The 19,052-nt window shown below is 35.6% G+C and overlaps 1 protein-coding gene and 1 long non-coding RNA gene across 5 annotated transcripts; one reads left to right on the forward strand and one right to left on the reverse strand.

Annotated features, from left to right (window-relative positions):
* The first annotated feature begins 8,545 nt into the window (after positions 1–8,545).
* On the forward strand, positions 8,546–18,148 carry LOC132622997 (protein pxr1). Of its 4 annotated transcripts, XM_060337701.1 has the most exons (5): positions 8,546–8,932; positions 9,034–9,087; positions 13,321–13,461; positions 17,335–17,385; positions 17,486–17,783. In XM_060337701.1, the coding sequence occupies exons 1-4, from the start codon at positions 8,852–8,854 to the stop codon at positions 17,350–17,352; spliced, it is 294 nt and encodes a 97-aa protein (XP_060193684.1). In that variant the 5' UTR covers positions 8,546–8,851; the 3' UTR covers positions 17,353–17,385; positions 17,486–17,783. The 4 variants fall into 4 exon arrangements, with proteins under 4 accessions (XP_060193684.1, XP_060193685.1, XP_060193683.1 ...); XM_060337702.1 differs by lacking the exons at positions 17,335–17,385; positions 17,486–17,783 and adding an exon at positions 17,926–18,148 and having other exon boundaries at positions 8,548–8,932; XM_060337700.1 differs by lacking the exon at positions 17,335–17,385 and having other exon boundaries at positions 8,557–8,867.
* On the reverse strand, positions 14,708–16,766 carry LOC132622998 (uncharacterized). Its single transcript, XR_009576068.1, has 2 exons — positions 15,885–16,766; positions 14,708–15,792 (listed from the first exon to the last, which is right to left on the reverse strand). It is a non-coding gene; the product is annotated as an uncharacterized LOC132622998 (long non-coding RNA).
* Positions 18,149–19,052: the final 904 nt, after the last annotated feature.

Raw genomic sequence — 19,052 nt, forward strand, 5'->3', positions numbered from 1 at the left:
GTTTTTAGTTTTCTAAATTTTTGAGTTCCCATTAAGTTCATTTCTATTCTCGGGAAGGTACTAGCAAGGGTAAAACGGTCAAAGCCCCCATAACGACCTAGCGGGCCGTTACAATTTCAAGAATGGATAATCTCGGGTAATTATTTTAACTAAAAGGGGCAGTTTCTGTTGTTTTCCCTTTAATTAAACCTTTTAGGAATAAATCCCTTTTTAATTACACCCAGTCATTTTAATGACCAAAAATATATTTACCAAACCCCTTCTCAATACTTCCCTATCAATAACATTAAAATAATACTATTAGATGGTCACCCTTGACTTATAACTTTTCAACTTATATATATATTTTTTTGCTTTGATTGATTTTCTTTTAAGAATTTGATCACTACTATTTTCTAGTTCTTGAAATACTATCATAAAAAAGAAACCCCTAATTCCATCACCACTTTAGTTTGTTATATTCTCCTCTCTCCGTGTAAAGATATTTTTAATTAATATTTCTTTTGTCAATAGCTTTAAATGGCACACCAAACACAGTAAAAAACAAAGAAAACGAAAATTCATGTCCAAAGTCCAATCAGTGGGCAGAACATAATATATTAACATTTATTTTGCGCAGATTGCCCTTCTTTGGGGGTGGTCTTTAAATTTTGCCCCTCATATTTGTTTTCTTTAAGTTTTTCCCTTCGCTTGGATACCTGAGGTTCTGGGTTTGAACTCCCACTCAGACATAAAAAAAAAATAGCAAGGCAGGGCTGGAGGGAGTATATGCCGGATCCGGCATACAGACTTTAAGAAAAAACTAAAGTTATGCCGGAGGGGGCAGACTTTGCTTTGAGGCATATATTTTTTATTTTTATTTTTCAAGACAAACTTTTAGTTATGGATTAAGGAAAAGCTCCGCCTTATGGGGCACACTTTGAGTTATGTCTTAACTAAAAGTGTGTCCCATAAGACATAACTAAAAGTGTGCCTCACAAGGCGAAACTTTTCCTTAAGGCATAACTAAAAGTTTGTCTTATAAGGCAAAGTTTATGTCTTAAGAAAAAGTTCTGCCTTATGGAGCATACTTTTGGTTATGCCTTAATTCAAAGTTTGCCCCATAAGATATAGTTCCTTAAAGAAAAGTTTTGCCCCATAAGACATAACTAAACTATGCCTTGAGGAAAAGTTATGCCTGTTATACCATATTTTAATCGGGTTAAATTAAGGTACAACATATTGGTGATTCCTAAATTAATTAACTAACTTAATGAGTCGCCACCTAATTATTTTAGAGGTGAATTAGGACACCTATCAATTATTTAATATTAACTCCGTTTAAAGTCTACTAACCTAAGATTCTAGATAAGGGTTCAATTAATCTAAAGGGAAGGTGTTAAGCATCCTTTAAGATCCGTATTAAAACGGTTAACCGACCGGACTTAAGATTAGTTAAAATTAGTTAAATTAAGGCTAAGTGACTAATAAAAATTGACATAAAAATGAACCATGTAATCAAGTATATCACTGTTAAGGAAAATCATTTTTTTTGACAACAAATCAATTTGCTTGCAAAAAGAATTAATTTTAATATCCTTTTGGAAACTATTTTTTTTTAGAATTGAGAATTTTGAAAAGAATACATACGTCCTTTGGCTCATGAAGAATTTTGACACCACGTAAAGTAAACTAGATTATGTTTTCTGAAAAAAAAAAAAAAAGACTTTTGGTTTTAAGCCTTACTAGAATAATGTCCCAATTACCCCTCTAAATGGTTCAAATGTTCTATGGCTAATTCTCTTAAATAACCATAGGCAAAACAAAAGTAACTAATACAAGATATGAGGAAATTGAAGTAGAATTAATAATTCACCCAAAATGGTGAATCACAAGTAACTAAATATTTCCAAAGATTGAAACTTTGATCTGATATGCTGAACGTCGAAGTGTGGGACGGATGCAGTAACGTCCCAATTCAATTATGGGCTGAAATGGGAGTCTCGTCTAAGACTCCATATACTCCAATGTGTACATGTAAGGAGACAAAGAAAAAGAATGGAAGAAGAAGAGGAATTAGAGAAGTGATTCAATTCTAAAATATAAGAAAACTGCAGAATAAGGCAAATTTGAACTAATATGAATTTTTAACTGCCGCATCTATATACTAACCGTGAGTATAGGTCTGAGAAGAAGCAAACATTAAGATCATTTAAATATTTAAGCAACACATACTACTCTTAAAGTTTTCACACATAAATATGATTTTAAAATGTAGAAAAGAATTTTAAAGTCTTGATTTCTAATAATGTTTGCATCTACCAAGGACACATGATCTATAAACCATAAAGCCTACTATGACATATTTAAAAATACGATTTACAGTAAAAATTAAGCATGGAATCATATTTTATGTTTAAATAAAGTCAAGGGAAGCATCTTAAATATTCATTAGGCTACATTTAGTATTTTAACTTGACATTCAAAGCTACAGAATATAACAAACTTATACATACTAGTCATATTTTACATAGATCTAGGCTTGACATTTATTGGAATAAATAATACTTCTTAACAATAAACCTCAAGTGAAAAAAAAAAAAAATTACCCAAGTAGGACCTCATTTAGATATCTATATTAAAATAAGTTCCTAATATCATGATATCTAAACAAAATTGATAGAAACAAAAATACAAGATTCAGATATCATCTAGCTCACGTGCACATATTCAACTGACAACATTGTTTACAAATTAAGTATGGTACTGATACGTATTTGTAGAGATGATATTTAAAAAATATCTCCAAACAAAACAGAAAAAAATAAAATATGCATCCATATTTAATGTGAAAGGAGATGGACTTGCACATATTAATTTCTACCATATTAAGAACACGAAATTAAATCCTAAAATTTCGAGAATGACTTTAGTAGGGAAGATGAAAGCCAAACGTAAGTAAAACATAGCGTAAAAATAGCCTAAATAATGCAGCATGTTGTAAAATGAAGCTAAAAGAGTCACAATATTAATGGATGAAAACCATAGAAATAGAATGACAAAAGAGGAGAAATATTAATGGATGAAAACCATAGAAATAGAATGACAAAAGAGGAGAGATTTTTACTATTCTTCCAAAATGTGTTTTTACAAGTGTATCTCATATGAAAATTTATGCCTCTATTTATAGTGATACATATGTATTTAATATATGAAATGGTGGAAGAAAATGGGAGAGCCATTAACATGGTGGAAGAAAAAGGAAGAACCATTAACATGGTGGAAGGAGCATTACATTTGAGAAATGGACATTCATAATTTCATAACACTCCCCCTTGGATGTCCATAGATGATGTGCATCGTTAAAAACCTTATTGGGAAAAAGCCTCAATGAAGGAAATAGAGTACACATATCTAGTAATACGCTTTGAGAGTTGCCTCATTAAAAACCTTACCAAGAAAACCCAATGGGACAAAACTTGATTAAGGGAAAAAGAGTACAACGCGTATTTTCACTCCCCCTGACGAAGACCAGGATTCAGATGTCGGAGTCTTCGCATTCCAATCTTAAATATCATCTTCTCAAGAGTTGAAGTTGACAAAGATTTGGTGAACAAATCTGCGGGATTGTCACTTGAACGAATCTGTTGTACATCAATATCACCATTCTTCTGGAGATCATGTGTGAAAAATAACTTTGGTGAAATGTGCTTCGTTCTATCTCCTTTTATAAATCCTCCCTTTAATTGAGCTATGCATGCAGCATTATCTTCATATAATACTGTGGGTATTTTGTATCATACTTCAAGTCACATCTTTCTCTGATGAAATGTATCACTAATCTCAACCACACACATTCTCTACTTGCTTCATGAATAGCTATTATCTCAGCATGATTCGAAGAAGTAGCAACAATGGACTGCTTTGTGGATCGCCATGATATAGCAGTACCTCCGCATGTAAACAAATAGCCTGTTTGAGATCGAGTTTTATGTGGATCAGATAAATAACCTGCATCTGCATAACCAACAAGATCTGTACTACCTTTGTTAGTATAAAACAGACCCATATCGCTAGTTCCCTTCAGATATCGCAATATATGCTTAACTCCGTTCCAATGTCTTCGTGTAGGAGAAGAGCTATATCTTGCTAGCAAATTAACAGAGAACGCTATGTCAGGTCTTGTAGCGTTAGCAAGATACATAAGTGCACCAATTGCACTAAGATATGGTACTTCAGGACCAAGAAGCTCTTCATTTTCTTCTTGAGGTCGGAACGGATCTTTGCTCACTTCAAGTGATCGAACAACCATTGGAGTACTTAAAGGATGCGCATTGTCCATGTAAAATCGTTTTAAGACCTTTTCGGTATAAGCAGATTGATGGATAAGGATCCCATCTGTCAAATGTTCAATCTGCAAACCAAGACAAAGTTTTGCTTTTCCCAGATCTTTCATCTCAAATTCTTTCTTTAAATATTCAATCGCCTTTTGGAGTTCCAATTAGGTTTATGTCATCAACATAAACAGCGATTATAACGAACTCTGATTTTGCTTTCTTAATAAAAACACATGGACAAATGACATCATTTATATAACCTTCTTTTACCAAGTACTCACTGAGGCGATTGTACCACATGCGCCCTGATTGTTTTAGACCATACAATGATCTTTGTAATCTGATTGAATACATTTCCCGAGACTTTGAGTTAATTGCTTCAGGCATTTTAAATCCTTCAGGAATTTTCATATAGACTTCATTATCAAGTGATCCATAAAGGTAAGCTGTAACCACATCCATCATATGTATTTCAAGGTTTTCATGTACAGCTAAACTGATGAGATATCGAAATGTTATGCCATCCATAACGGGTGAATATGTTTCTTCATAGTCGATACCGGGTCGTTGAGAGAATCCTTGTGCAACAAGGCGTGCCTTGTATCTCACAATTTCATTTCTCTCATTCCTTTTTCGCACAAAAACCCATTTATGGCCAATTGGTTTTACACCATTAGGCGTTTGGACTACAGGTCCAAAAACCTCACGTTTGGCAAGTGAATTCAATTCTGATTGAACTGCCTCTTGCCATTTTGGCCAATCATATCTTCGTCGACATTCTTCGACAGATTGGGGTTCCTGATCGTCAATGTCTTTCATAATATTTATTGCAACATTATATGCAAAAACATTATCCACCATAATCTTCGATCGATTCAAATTTATCCCATTACTAGAAGAACTCAATGATAGTTCTTTATTTACTTGAGTCTCGGGTTCCCTAATATCTTCAGGAGTATCGGGATTAGTCAGATCTTGAATATCTTCATGATATTCTTTCGTAGTGTCATTTTGATCATTTTTCGTGTTTCTTTTTCTAGGATTTTTATCCTTAGAGCCCAATGGCCTACCACGCTTCAGGCGCGTATGAGATTCAGAGGCTATGACACTAGTAGATTGTCCCTTTGGGACATCAATTCGAATAGGCACATTCTCTGCAGGGATATGTGACTTAGTTATCCTTTTCAAATCAGTAAATGCATCTGGCATTTGATTTGCTATTTTTTGCAAGTGAATGATCTTCTGGATCTCCTGTTCACATATGGGGGCACGTGGATCAAAATGATATAGTGATGGAACTTTCCACGCAATTTCTCTTTTAATTTCTTTTTTCTCTCCCCCTAATTGTGGAAAATTTGTTTCATCAAATCGACAATCTGCAAATCGGGCAGTAAATCAATCTCCCGTCAATGGCTCAAGATAGCGAATAATAGAGGGTGATTCAAACCCAACATATATACCTAACCTTCTTTGGGGGCCCATCTTAGTACGATGTGGTGGTGCTACAGGCACATATACAGCACAACCAAAGATTCGAAGATGAGCAATATTTGGTTCATGACCAAATACTAATTGTGATGGGGATTATTTATTATAATGAGTCGGTCCGAGACGAATAAGAGATGCTGCATGTAAGATAGCATGTCCCCAGACGGTAGTGGGCAACCGTGTTTTCATAAGCAGTGGTCTTGCTATCAATTGTAGTCTTTTAATAAATGACTCAGCAAGGCCATTTTGGGTATGAACATGTGCTACAGGATGTTCAACTTTTATCCCAACTGATAAACAATAATCATCAAAAGATTGAGACGTAAATTCTCCGGCATTATCGAGGCGTATAGCCTTAATGGGATAATCCGGACACTGTGCCTTAAGCGTATTATTTGTGCCAATAATTTCGCAAACGCCAGGTTTCGAGACGATAGGAGGCTCACATGAGACCATCTTGAAGATGCGTCTATTAGGACCATAAAATATCTGAATGACCCACAAGGTGGATTAATAGGTCCACATATATCCCCATGTATACGTTCTAGAAAAGCAGGGGATTCAATGTCAACTTTCATTGGTGATGGCTTAGCTATCAACTTACCCTGATAACAAGCAGCACATGAAAATTCACCACTTTCAAGAATCTTCAGGTTCTTAAGTGGATGCCCATTTGAATTTTCAATAATTCGTCTCATCATTATTGATCCAGGGTGACCTATTCGGTCATGCCAAAGCACAAAAGTACTTGAATCATTAAATTTCTGGTTTACGATCGAGTGTGCTTCAATTGTACTAATTTTTGCATAATACAGACCAGAAGACAAAGTTGGCAATTTCTCCAAAACATATTTCTTGCCGGAGACATTCTTTGTAATGGCAAGATATTCATCATTTATTTCATTTAATGTCTCCACGTGATATCCATTACGACGGATATCTTTGAAACTTAACAAGTTTCTTGGGGATTTAGAAGAGAATAATGCATCTTCTATAACAAGTTTCGTCCCCTTAGTCAGAAATATAGTAGCTCTTCCGGAGCCTTCAATCAACTTCGAATTGCTAGAAATTGTATTAATATTTCCCCTTTTTCTACGCAAGTTAGAAAAGTATTTCTCATCTTTGAATATGGCATGTGTTGTTCCACTATCAATCACACAAATATTTTCATGATTGGTCATTGATCCAAATAAAATTTGAGGAATTTCCATAGATTCTTCAAAAATGAAATAATAAATAAAGTGAACATCGGAGTAGATATTATGATTAGACAAAGTATTACACACATTTTATTATATAAATATGAAAACATAACCACAGACAAATGACACTTATAAAATATCTAAGTTTTCACAGATCCATCACCGATCAAATGATCTATTTTCCCTTCAGGGAGTTCAAAGAAATCTGCCACATCTAGATGCATGGGCTCAATATTATCTTCAGAAATAAAATTTGCTTCAGCATCTTTTTCTGCCCTTTTGAGAGAGGCTTGATACAAATCAACTAGGTGCTTTGGCGTACGACAGGTACGTGACCAGTGCCCCTTTCCTCCACATCGGAAGCATTTATTTTCTGAATTTTTCTTTTGCACAGCTTTATGCTTTTCATCCTTCCTTTTACACTGCTGGTGGTGAAGGATATTATTTGGTGCAAGACGAGAATCATGATTAAAATTCCTTCCTCGACCACGACTGGGGCCACAACCTCTTTCACGCCTAGAATGACGAAAATTTGCCTCATTCACTTCAGGGAATGGGGCAGTACCAGTGGGTCGACTTTCATGATTTTCATTAATAATTCATTATGTTGTTCAGCCACTAAAAGATGTGCTATTAAATCAGAATATTTCTTGAATTTCATCTCTCGGTATTGCTGCTGCAGTAGCATACTCGAGGCAGGAAAAGTAGAGAATGTTTTCTCCAGCATATCATGATCAGTAATATTTTCACCACATAATTTCAACTGAGAAATAATTTTAAACATGGCGGAATTATATGCCTTAATAGATTTAAAATCTTGTAGCCTTAAATGGAGCCAATCAAAACGTGCTTGTGGAAGTATGACCATCTTCAGGTGGTCATATCTATCTTTTAAATTATTCCATAGAGTAAGAGGATCTTTAACAGTGAGATATTCCATTTTCAAGTCCTCATCAAGGTGATGGCGGAGGAATATCATAGCCTTGGCACGGTCTTGGTTTGATGCCTCATTTTTTTCTTTGATGGTGTCTGCCAGACCCATCGCATTAAGGTGAATTTCGGCGTCAAGAATCCAAGACATATAGGTATTTCCGGATATATCTAAAGCTACAAATTCACGTTTGGTAAGATTTGCCATTAGTAAAGAAAGATAGAAAATCAATACCTTCGAGGCTTTAAAGTATTTGCTCGGAACGGCAGAGTCTCGTGCTGATAACGTGTTGTAAAATGAAGCTAAAAGAGTCACAATATTAATGGATGAAAACCATATAAATAGAATGACAAAAGAGGAGAAATATTAATGGATGAAAACCATAGAAATAGAATGACAAAAGAGGAGAGATTTTTACTATTCTTCCAAAATGTGTTTTTACAAGTGTATCTCATATGAAAATTTATGCCTCTATTTATAGTGATATATATGAAATGGTGGAAGAAAATGGGAGAGCCATTAACATGGTGGAAGAAAAAGGAAGAACCATTAACATGGTGGAAGGAGCATTACATCTGAGAAATGGACATTCATAATTTCATAACACAGCAGATTTGTTTTTTTGGACTATCAAAAAATGAATAGATCTATGATATGATATTCTGAACAAACACAACTAGGGAAAATTTAAAGATGGCAAAAAATGAGGGAAAAAATTTAAACAGCATCCAAAAGAAATGAAGGGGTGTTGACAAGAAAAAGAAAAGGTATATAAAATACTAAGGGGCATGGAAGAAAAGAAGTTTGGTGATTGAAGTCGGTCTCTTCCATCTCTTGCTGCTTATAATACAAGAAAGAAACTTTGTGGCTAGGGCCTTTTTGCACGAGTTTAGGAAAGGTATTTCAAGTAAACCATGGGATCGGATGAAGGTGCAATCACTTCTTGTTCTTCTTCTACTTCAGTTCCTATCGATTCCAACAACCTTGGTTTTAAGGTCTCCCCTTTCTCTTTCAAACCCAATAGCAAGGCATGATTGATTCTTTGATAAAGCCAATAACCCAATAACTGACTATAAAGGGTTCTTTGTTTCTTCAGTTGTTAAAAAAGCATGGCTGGAGAGAAGGAACTGGACTTGGCATTGCTGAACAGGTACTGCTTTCCTTTCCTTTCAGGTCTTCTGAGTTAACCCTTTGTTCTCTTTCTCTTTAAACTTTGAGGTATCAATTGTATTATTTCTGCATTAGTTGAACGGATCTGTTCTTGAAGTTCCATGACTGTACCAGTCTTTTGCAATTCCAGTGTTTGTTGAGATTGCCTTTTCTGGCTTCCACCATTTTTTTCTAGTTGTTTATTAACTGAAACTATATCTAATTTGATAGTTAAACGGATGTTGAAGATGATATTTCTGATCAATTTATAATAGGGATTGCTTTCATTTCATTGTTCGAACTCTCGGTTATATAATACTTTTAAAGGGTTAGGACAAGTAGAAGGTAAGGATAGGAGGACTTTTTTTTTTTTTTTTAAAGAATATGGTGACATTATAAACATCAGGACAGGCCTACAAGCTTGTACTGAAAAAGCAAAACACATCCACAGATTCACAAAATATAAAAGATCCCCCTGGACAAAAAAAACTTTCTATAATGTCAGGTGTGGATCACAATCATTTATAGGGTTGCTTTTACACCAAAATGGAAAGAGAATTATACAATTCAGTTTAATTCCTTGTATGGAGTTCCTTTGTTCCTCAAAACATCTGGAATTCTTTTCCTTCTACACAGTCCACCAAATGCATGCTGGAGCTTTCTCCACCATTTCTTCGATTTGACATGCCCAATTACACCACTCAAGCACCTCAGAAGATCAGCTGTAATCTTTGGCATAACCCAGCTCATACCAAAAATGTCCAAGAACGTTTTCCATAGTTGAAAAGTGACAACACAGTGTAAGAACAAATGAGAGTTATCCTCTTATCTTCTTTTCATGTAAGTAGCATCAGAACTTAGTTGGTAGCGCCTCTTGCTTAGGTTTTCATGAGTTAGACAAGCCTTTCTAGCTACTTACCATGTGAAGCACAGAACCTTAGAGGGTGCATTAACCTTCCAAATTTATCTCCATGGCCATGGCCCTCCTGATTATTCCCCATCAAAATTTTATAGGTAGACCTGACTGAAAATCCTCGCGTTAATACCTTTCCAGTTTAAAGAGTCTTCACTGCTGGAAATCCCTTGAATTTTATTGGCTTAACAATTCAGCGACTCTGTCCGCTTCCCAATCATGCAGTAATCTTCAGAAACTTAGATTCCAGCCCTTGTGTCCTCTAACTATTCTACTTTAGATTGGGGATTTGTTACTAAAAAACGATAGGATAATGGTCTTTTAGAGGGTCATGTCCTTTCCAGTTATCACCCAAAATGTTGTTTTCCTGCGATTTCCTAATTTGATTTTAGTATACCTGACGAAACTGGATAACTGGGCCATAAGGAAAAGATTGGTTTCCAATTACTAGTTCCATATGTGAATTAATCTTCTTGGTGCACCATGGGGATCTCTGGACATATTTGACTGCTATACCTTCCTGTTGGTCATTGTTGTATTTCCACAAACCTTGTGAATAGGAGGCTTCTATTCTGCAGCCGTAACTTTTTTTTTCTTTTTTTTTTCTTTTTGACTCTCAATTCCTGTGTTCTTTGCTTGCAGTGGTAGTTTTCTATTTCACCAACTGAAAAACTTTTTCCTCCTCGTAAAAGTTCCGTCCAAGGGTGTCCAGCCTCTTATTCACCTTAACTGCTAAGGGGAATAGAGATATCACATATGTTGGTAATGAGTCCAATACAGGGTTCACTAGAATTGCTCTGAGATATTGAGATTTCCGTTTGGCTAGTTTCTTCTCTCTTCTTTATAGCATCCCTTCCCATATCTTTGAAGCTTTATGTTTTGCACCCAAAGCCAAACCAAGCTACGTAGTCGGCAAGCTGACAATCTCACATGTCAGAGTGGCTGCTAGAATGTGCAGTTGAGGAACCATGTTTATGGTGAGAAGTTGGCTTGTTTCCCAGTTGACAGAAAGGACTAAAGTGGCTTCAAAGATTGTGAGGATTAGCCTAATATGTCTCAGTTGGTCAACTTTAGCTTCACACTTGATTAGATAGTCATCAGTATATAGTAGATGAGATATGTCCAGATTGCAGCTAGGACTGTTAGAGGCCTTGAAGTCACTTATCCATCCATTTACCTTCGCCTTCTGATCACATGGTTAAGACTTTTCATAGCTAGGATAAATAGGAAAGGGGAGAGGAGATCTCCTTGTCTGAGACCTCTTTAAGAGGAAAGAGGCGTTTAGGAGATCCATTTATTAGTTCAGAGAACCTAACAGAACTAATGCAAAACCAGATCCAAATTTAGCCATTTACTCCCAAAACCCACGTCCTTCATAATTTTGATTAAATACTTCTCATGTTCATGGTCAAAGACATTCTCTAAATCCAACTTGCATAGGATTCCAGGTTTGCGACTCTTGTCTAGAGTCCACACACTCAGTTGCTACTAGAGTTGCATCCAGAATCTGCCTCCCTTTATTGAATGCCATTGGTTGCTCATCAACTAAGTGATTTATTGCCACTTTAAGCCACTACATCTTAGAGATAATCTTGTACACACTTCCAATGAGATTGGTTGGTCTATAGTCCCTTAGCAGTTAGCTCCTTTCTACTTTGGTATCAAAACAATATAAGTTGCATTAATAATAGAAATTTTCCACTGTCTTCGTTAAGTCCTTCTTTACAGTCTGGGATTTGTGGAAAGACCCTCCAGAGTACCCATCTGGTGCCTTGTCAACAACACACAATCTGATTTTAATTAAAACTTCTTCTTCCTCAAAAAAGGTCTCTGCAACCATACATCCTCCTCCCCTTACAATCTTGGGCATTCGGAGTGATTAAATTCAGGTCTCCAAGGTTCAGTTTCAGTATAAAGGTTCATATAATACTATAAGGATCTCTGTTTTCATAGCCTCTGGATCAGAGATAAGCTCTCCATTGACCTTAAGTTTGTCCAAATTGATCAACCTTCTACGATTATCAGCCACTCTGTGGAAAAAGTTGGTGTTTTTATCTCCTCCCTTCAGCCATAGCACTCTAAATTTTTGTCTCCAGGCTATCTCTTCATATCTTGTCACTTTATCAAATTTCATTTCTAAACCTTTCCAGGATGCAATTTCCTCGTCAGTAAGGTTTCTTTGCTCCTGTAACTTGTCTAATTTTTTAGCCTCCTCCAGCAAATCTGAGTTCAGTTTTTGCAGACTACCATAGTTTGCAAGACTCCATTCCTTTAGCTTTGTTTTTAGCATCCTTAACTGGAAGGCTAAAATGTAATCAGCCATGCCTTTGACCTCAAAAGAGTTCCACCGCCTATTGATCATACAAGGATAGGAGACTTGTTATGTACCTTTAAACTTTTGAAGATTTTCATCTTGGGACTGGACTTCATAAGAAAGAAAAACCAAAAGAAAAGGGAATAAACAATTTTTCATTGTTGGGACCACCGCGAGCGACTTCTACATACCCAAGCAGTCCCTTACTTTGCAATATTTTCATTAATGGCACCTGAAAAGATGTACTCCCCCCCCCCCCCAAAAGAAAATAAAAATAAAAAAAGGTATATTTGAGAGGAGGTGCAGCTCCTATATTAAATGAATATAAAAGCACTCAAATGTATATGTAAATCTTAAAGCCAAGTTATCCCTGCAGAGATGTGGATGCCCTGAAAAATGTAACCAGCAGTCCAGCACTATATCATCAGGCTTTGGCTCTTCCGTATCAGCTAACACAATGATAATTTATTGACCTCTTGTGATCTCCTTTTGCAATGGCCACATACTAACTTCATAGTTACGGTCAACGAACTCCGAACATTAGTTCTCGTGTTTGGATATTGTATTGCTTCTTTGGAAAGAAGAGACCCTTGTCTAATATTTTTGTATACCTTCTCAGTCTCCTTCTAGATCCAGTTCTCCTATCCTCTCTGCCTTCACCCTCTTTGGTGATAGCCATTTGTTGATCTCCATCAATAGCATACGTTCTTTTTTACTTCCTCTTTTTTCATGTGCCTGACAGTGGGTCTATGTTGATGCATATTGTGGTAAATGCATCAGCAGTTCATCATTCCTATGCACCGACCATCTGTCTTACCCATTATCTGCCCTCTAGAAACTGCCATCGCCTTTAAAAGAATGGCTAGGTAAGCCACAAGCTTATATTATGGTCTGGTCACACGATTCTTCTATTAAATGTGCTGTAGATAATATATCTTTACTTTTGGAACCCTTGTTTGCATTTTGTTGTAATGTGAAGGTTTCTGATCTGTTTGTTGCCTCAACAGGGCAGATTGGAACCGGTGCCAGCTTATATTAAGAAAAATAAAAGAGGCTTGGGAGCAGAGAAGCCAAAAAAGGCAGCAGCGCACTCAAAAAGTCCCGGGCATTCCTCTGGCAAGATCTTAAAAGATGGGGACAAAGTGACTGTAAGTTTCCATTCCTCTGAATGCATATTCTAACACTTGTTTCAAATTGATGCTATTAAAGCTATTTGCTCTTTATGTTTGGAAGCTTAGCTAGACGTATGACATGTATTTACAAGTTCCAAACACAATAACCTATCCCTTTGATCCTCTCAATCACTTCAGCGATAGGGATAGATACCGTTGGCATGTGTGACACGATGTGCTTTGGTGGGAGGGAAGGTGATGTAGGAAAGGGGTTTATTAGCCGACAATAGGGCAAGGAAACTATTAAAGGTCATTCGGCCAAAATAGAGCTGATCTAATGTCTGGCTTTGCAATAAAGTTGATGGTTGTAGAAAATAGTCTGAAAACCCACCTACATTTCTTGGTATTGGCCCTTTATGGTGTGGTTATGTAAAGTACCAAACAAGTAGTTCGCTTAACAGAAGCACGGAGCAATGACTATTCTGGACTATTTGACATGAGGCTATGATGAATCAGTACATTTTCATAGAGCTTATCATTTCCCTGGTGAGATAATAGATTCTGTAGCCCATATATTTTTTTCTTTGATTACCGAAAAATACCTTAGTGCCAGTGCTACACTGTTTGGAACTCACAGCATTTGAGGTTTTTTTTTACTAGGCTAGAATATAGTTTTAGTAGAATCCGCTTTTACTGTTAATATGAATATTAATTTGTTTTTTTTTCTCCATTGATATCCCTGCATCCTTCGTCCTAGTCCATGTGAGGAAGTAAGAAATAAGTTTTGTGTAAACTTGGGGGTCAATTGGTTCGTCAACAATATTATGCTGTGATTTCAATGTAGGGATTATAATACACATGCTTGGTTTTAAACTATATAAATTTGGATAATTCATTTAATCTTGAACTTCTTTAAGAAAGCTATTCTGCATTGCGGGTAGCCTGAACCAGCCTGAGATGGGGCTAGCTTTGACGAGCGCTCTCTCTTTCACTGGAGTGATGGGCACATGCTTCTCGGTATTGATTCGTATGGAATTAGGACGACCGGGTGAATAAAGACGCTAACCGATTAGTTAGAGAAAAGGGCTCTGGCAAAAGACGCTAACTCTACTTGTTGCTGCAACATCACCCCAAGTGAAAGTAGAATCTCCATCAAATACTTCTTCGCCTTCATGATTTTCAGGGACTCCAGTTAGCCATTCATTAGCCTCGTCAATATTGTCCAAAGTAATTGGATCAATTACATTGCGAGCGTTATAACAACGCTCAGTGCTCTATGATATTTTCTTTTTTGATAAAGCAAGTAATATTAATATAAGGCATCAAGAAGATGCAAGATTTACAAGATATGGCATTTGAGCTTACAAAAAATGACTGGCTGGCTGTACAAAAACTATCTAAACCAGAGTTAAGTGAGCTATAAAACCAAAAGATGTTCTGCATTATCAACAGGAGCCAAGTTGGACCAACTAAACAAATTGGCAATACACCTTGCGTTCAAAAGACCTAAAGGAGTTGACTCCCCATCAAAACATCTCCTATTCTTTCTAACCAGATACACCAAAATATACAAGCAGGTACCATGTTCCAGATCTTCTTGATGGCTTTGTCAACTCTCCATCGGCTCCAGCTCTCATAGGCTTCCTTAACTGACAGAGGTGTGGTCCAATTGAGACCAAATAGGCAAAAAAACATGTTCCAGAAATCTGAGGCCATCCCACAGTGAATGAATAGATGCCTGTTAGTTTCAACCTCCTTTTTGCATATATAGCATCTACTTAGAAGTTGTATTTTCCTTTTCCGTTTATGGACACTGGATCATTGAGACGCTTTAGGTCCAGTCTATTCATCATCTTGGTATGAATTTGCAAATAAGTTGTGGCAAATAATTAATAGGAGTTAGGACAATTGAGATATAATTTACTTTACTAATCTATACTATTATAGAAATTTGAAAGACTAGAACACTCTTTTAATAGTATGTTTTTATATTTATTAATAATAATAGTAGTAATAAAAGAAAAAGCTAAAAAGTATTTGTCATTTTCAACATTAAGTTAGCTACATATGATTACATTCGTTATTTTCAAAATCTTATAATTTTTCTTTTAAGTAATTCCTTAACTCAAGCATATTTATAATAAAATGTTTATGTGATTTTCAAATTTTTTTTCACGCATTATACTGATATGGTGTACATGTGCAACTTGCGTACCGAGAGACTAGTATACTGAATCTTTCTTCTGACATGTTCAAACAATCTCCAATTCCTCTCACATCCGAATGAGCTACAAGTTAGACTTGTAACTTTGATGACAAACCTTGGGAAGGGTGGAGTGGAGAATTATGAGGCTTCCATCCTTCCAACTGTAGAAGTAGAATAAATGTTCAAAAGTTAATAAGTATAAAGAAATTAAAAGAAGTTAAAGCTATAGAGAAGCATAGAAGCACTCGCTTACCTAGTGACCTCGTCTTTCTTTGTCTAACAACCATTGGAATTCCAAAAAGTTTGTCAGGATTCCTGCAAGTACCAAGCTGCTCCGTCATACTTCCTCTGTCCCAATTTATATGGCATGTTTCGCTTCTCTAGATTCAAATTAAGTGAGCTTTGATCTATATTTTTTGAATATCTGAATTTTAATTCTAAAATATTAAGTTGATCTAATTCAATTTAGCTTCAAAGATTAGTCAAGTTGACTCTCGAGAATCGAAAAGTTCCACATAAATTGGGAGCGAGGGAGTAATATGTTTCTCACTAATATCAGGAGCCACCTTAGCAATACATTCATAGAACCCTTCCGCACTTTCGAATCTAGCCCTTTCCAAGGCCTCATGTACATGAATATATGTAACTTGTGCAAAAATAGTATTTCAAGGTTCTTGCACCCATGTGAGCATCACTTGGTCAAAATTGGTGTCTTTCAATGTTTGATGAGAATCTTGAAATAGGATGCGAAAGTGGAGGAGAATTTGGATGGTAATTTCCAAAAGATATGTACGATATGTCATTTGGATACATTTGAAGGTGGTAAAAAATAGGTGTATTACCACTCATGGGAAGGTTAGTCCTTTTTACATTTGGTCTGTATTTATAGTCTTACGAATTTAAAAAAAAAAAACTCTAATATGTAGAGTAAAAATTATGACTCATCGGAGTGTTGGGTATTCTGGCAGTGTGACTTTTGTGTGTGTTGGTGAATTCTGTTAGAAACATAGTTATGTGATGGTGGATAAAAGCCATAATTATGTGACTATTTATGAAATTGCTTGAGACTTTGTCTCTGATCTCCATTTGAAGATGTTCATGGAATTGTAACTCATTATAAGATGGGAGTGAGGAGGACACAAGAAAAGTGTCTTTAGTAAAGCAGAGTACACCTTGTGCATATAAAGAGGGTTTGGATGAAGTGGTGCTTTCATTGGGATTGAAGGAAAGGTGGGCACTGGTTTGTCTGTGGATTACTGGACCATTTGGGATTTGACTTCTGTGGAGGAGGTGGAGTCTGGGAGGGAAAGCTGAGGATAGAGAACTCCTAAATTTAGTAAATTGATGTTGCTAAAGGTTAACTAGAAAGCTGCTTCACGGAATGGATAGAATAGAATAGAAGTATGTCGAATAAAAAACGGATATTTTACGATAGAATACATCTTTTCTTCCATTATTTTCATCACTCTGAAGAGGGAAAAGATGTTATAGTTTGATGATGTGCAAATTAATTACTTTGCCGCCTGAGTCACGCAATGCTGGTAAAATATTGGAACCAGGAAATTTACATTAGCTTAATTTTCAAGCTGTTATATGTATTTATTGTCCATTAGATAATTTGAAGGATGAAATATGGATATACGTATTTTGGATGTATCAGTGGAATTCATATCCGAATTGGCACTGATATCTCTTTGTTTTAGGTCTGCTGGAGGATTTGATGTCTTCTCTATCTATATCTATCGCCTATCGGTGTATTAGTTTTTGCACCCAATTTGCTTAAATTATTTTATTTTGGCTGCCTGTTCTTTTTGCCTATTAAACTGATGATGGGGTACACTTTGTGAGGTACAGAAAACGAAGGGGATCTCTAAAAAGATGAAGAAAGTACTGGAATTTGAGAAGCGTATGCAAGAGAAAGAATTTGAGCGAGCATTCTTTAGGGAATTTTGGCCAGATAATGTTTAGTTCATCTTATTCTTTAAGCCATCCACTTCTACCTTTTGGATGGATATTCATTTTCATTGATTTTAACACATGTAGAATGATACCCAGCTTTGAGATATTTGTAAATATTCTGAAGTGTACATGATAAGATGTCAGTAACCGTATCGCACTTATTATTATCTGGTTTGTATCAGTATCTAGAGAAGTGCTTGTTACGTCCCATATTAACCAATTCCATTGGCTTAGACATCTTTTTTTTTTTTGTTAACAATCTTCAATTTAGAATGTTACATATATATCTTTTTTGTACAACTTTTGAGTATGTGTTTTATCTTCAAAATCTTTAGTAGCACCAGCGACAACCATGCGAAATTATCTTGCATGTCATTGTAAAATGAACATAGTAAGTTTTGGAAGACGGGGAGTATATCAGACTGAAGGGTGACCCCACACAAGAGAAGGGCTCCATCCAGCACGCCATTATTTAGAAGGTCATTCAACTAATAGAAATTGAGCAAAAACTGTTTTTTTTTTTATTATTGTTTGTAATAGAAAAGTTACTTTGTTCTTTTGATTTCACATGCAGTCACTTTTTTTTTGGTTTTGTAACAAAAAGTTACTATATTTTTGTCATTTCACATACAGAATTTGTCACTACACTCGGGTGAAATTTTTAGCCACTTACCTAACGTAACCATATTTTACTGTTGCCAAAATAATCTATGTCACTTAAATTTTTTTTTAAAATAATAATAATCACGCATTTGACTAATGAACTTAAAACTAAAAACCCAACCTGCTAGTTGTTTTTAAAAAAAGGAATTGGGATCGTAATATTTAATTCTATGAGGTGCATTGTTGGAATAGGTTTGAGCAATTTTCTGGATCTAAAAAGATGCTGCATATTAATTAATCCCATTTGCAATCTTGTTACGAACTAATTTTCATTATAATCCAAGAATGTAACTATAATCCAAGTTCATTCTGTTGGCGAACACATGACCTCTAATTTTGTTTTATTCAAATAAAAAATAGCTTCCCGTCCCACGACCTATTTTTCCCTGAAAAATCTAGCAGGTCTAGTTTTAGTTTTGGATTCATCTGTTAATACATATTTTTTCTAGTTAAAGTGAGATGAGTGATTTTGGCAAAGCTAAATATTATCACATTAGTTAAGTGGTCGAAAATATCAGTTGAGTATAGTGAATGACTTTTGAGTGTGAAATGCCAAAAAATAGAGTGAGGTACAGAATAAAGAAAAATGGCAGTATAAAATACAGAACAAGGTGACTTTTCTGTTATAATATTTTTTTTTTTTAAAGTGTCTCGACTCCTTTTACTATGAACAACAATTCAAACAATTTAATTGACTAATATATAACGAGTATGAACAAAGAAACATATTCGTACTAGATTCAGTGGCGGACCTAGCCTTATAGAAGGGGGTTCATCTTCGGCGAAAAATTACACTGTA

The sequence above is a fragment of the Lycium barbarum genome, chromosome 12, assembly GCF_019175385.1.
Source record: "Lycium barbarum isolate Lr01 chromosome 12, ASM1917538v2, whole genome shotgun sequence".
NCBI lineage: Eukaryota > Viridiplantae > Streptophyta > Magnoliopsida > Solanales > Solanaceae > Lycium > Lycium barbarum.

Bases quoted from the DNA above. Each gene is read 5' to 3' on its own strand.
- LOC132622997 (XM_060337699.1), top strand. From the start codon at position 8,852: ATGGGATCGGATGAAGGTGCAATCACTTCTTGTTCTTCTTCTACTTCA. The intron at 8,933-9,033 runs GTCTCCCCTTTC...TTGTTTCTTCAG, and splicing joins CCAACAACCTTGGTTTTAAG to TTGTTAAAAAAGCATGGCTG. The intron at 13,462-17,485 runs GTAAGTTTCCAT...TGTGAGGTACAG, and splicing joins AAGATGGGGACAAAGTGACT to AAAACGAAGGGGATCTCTAA.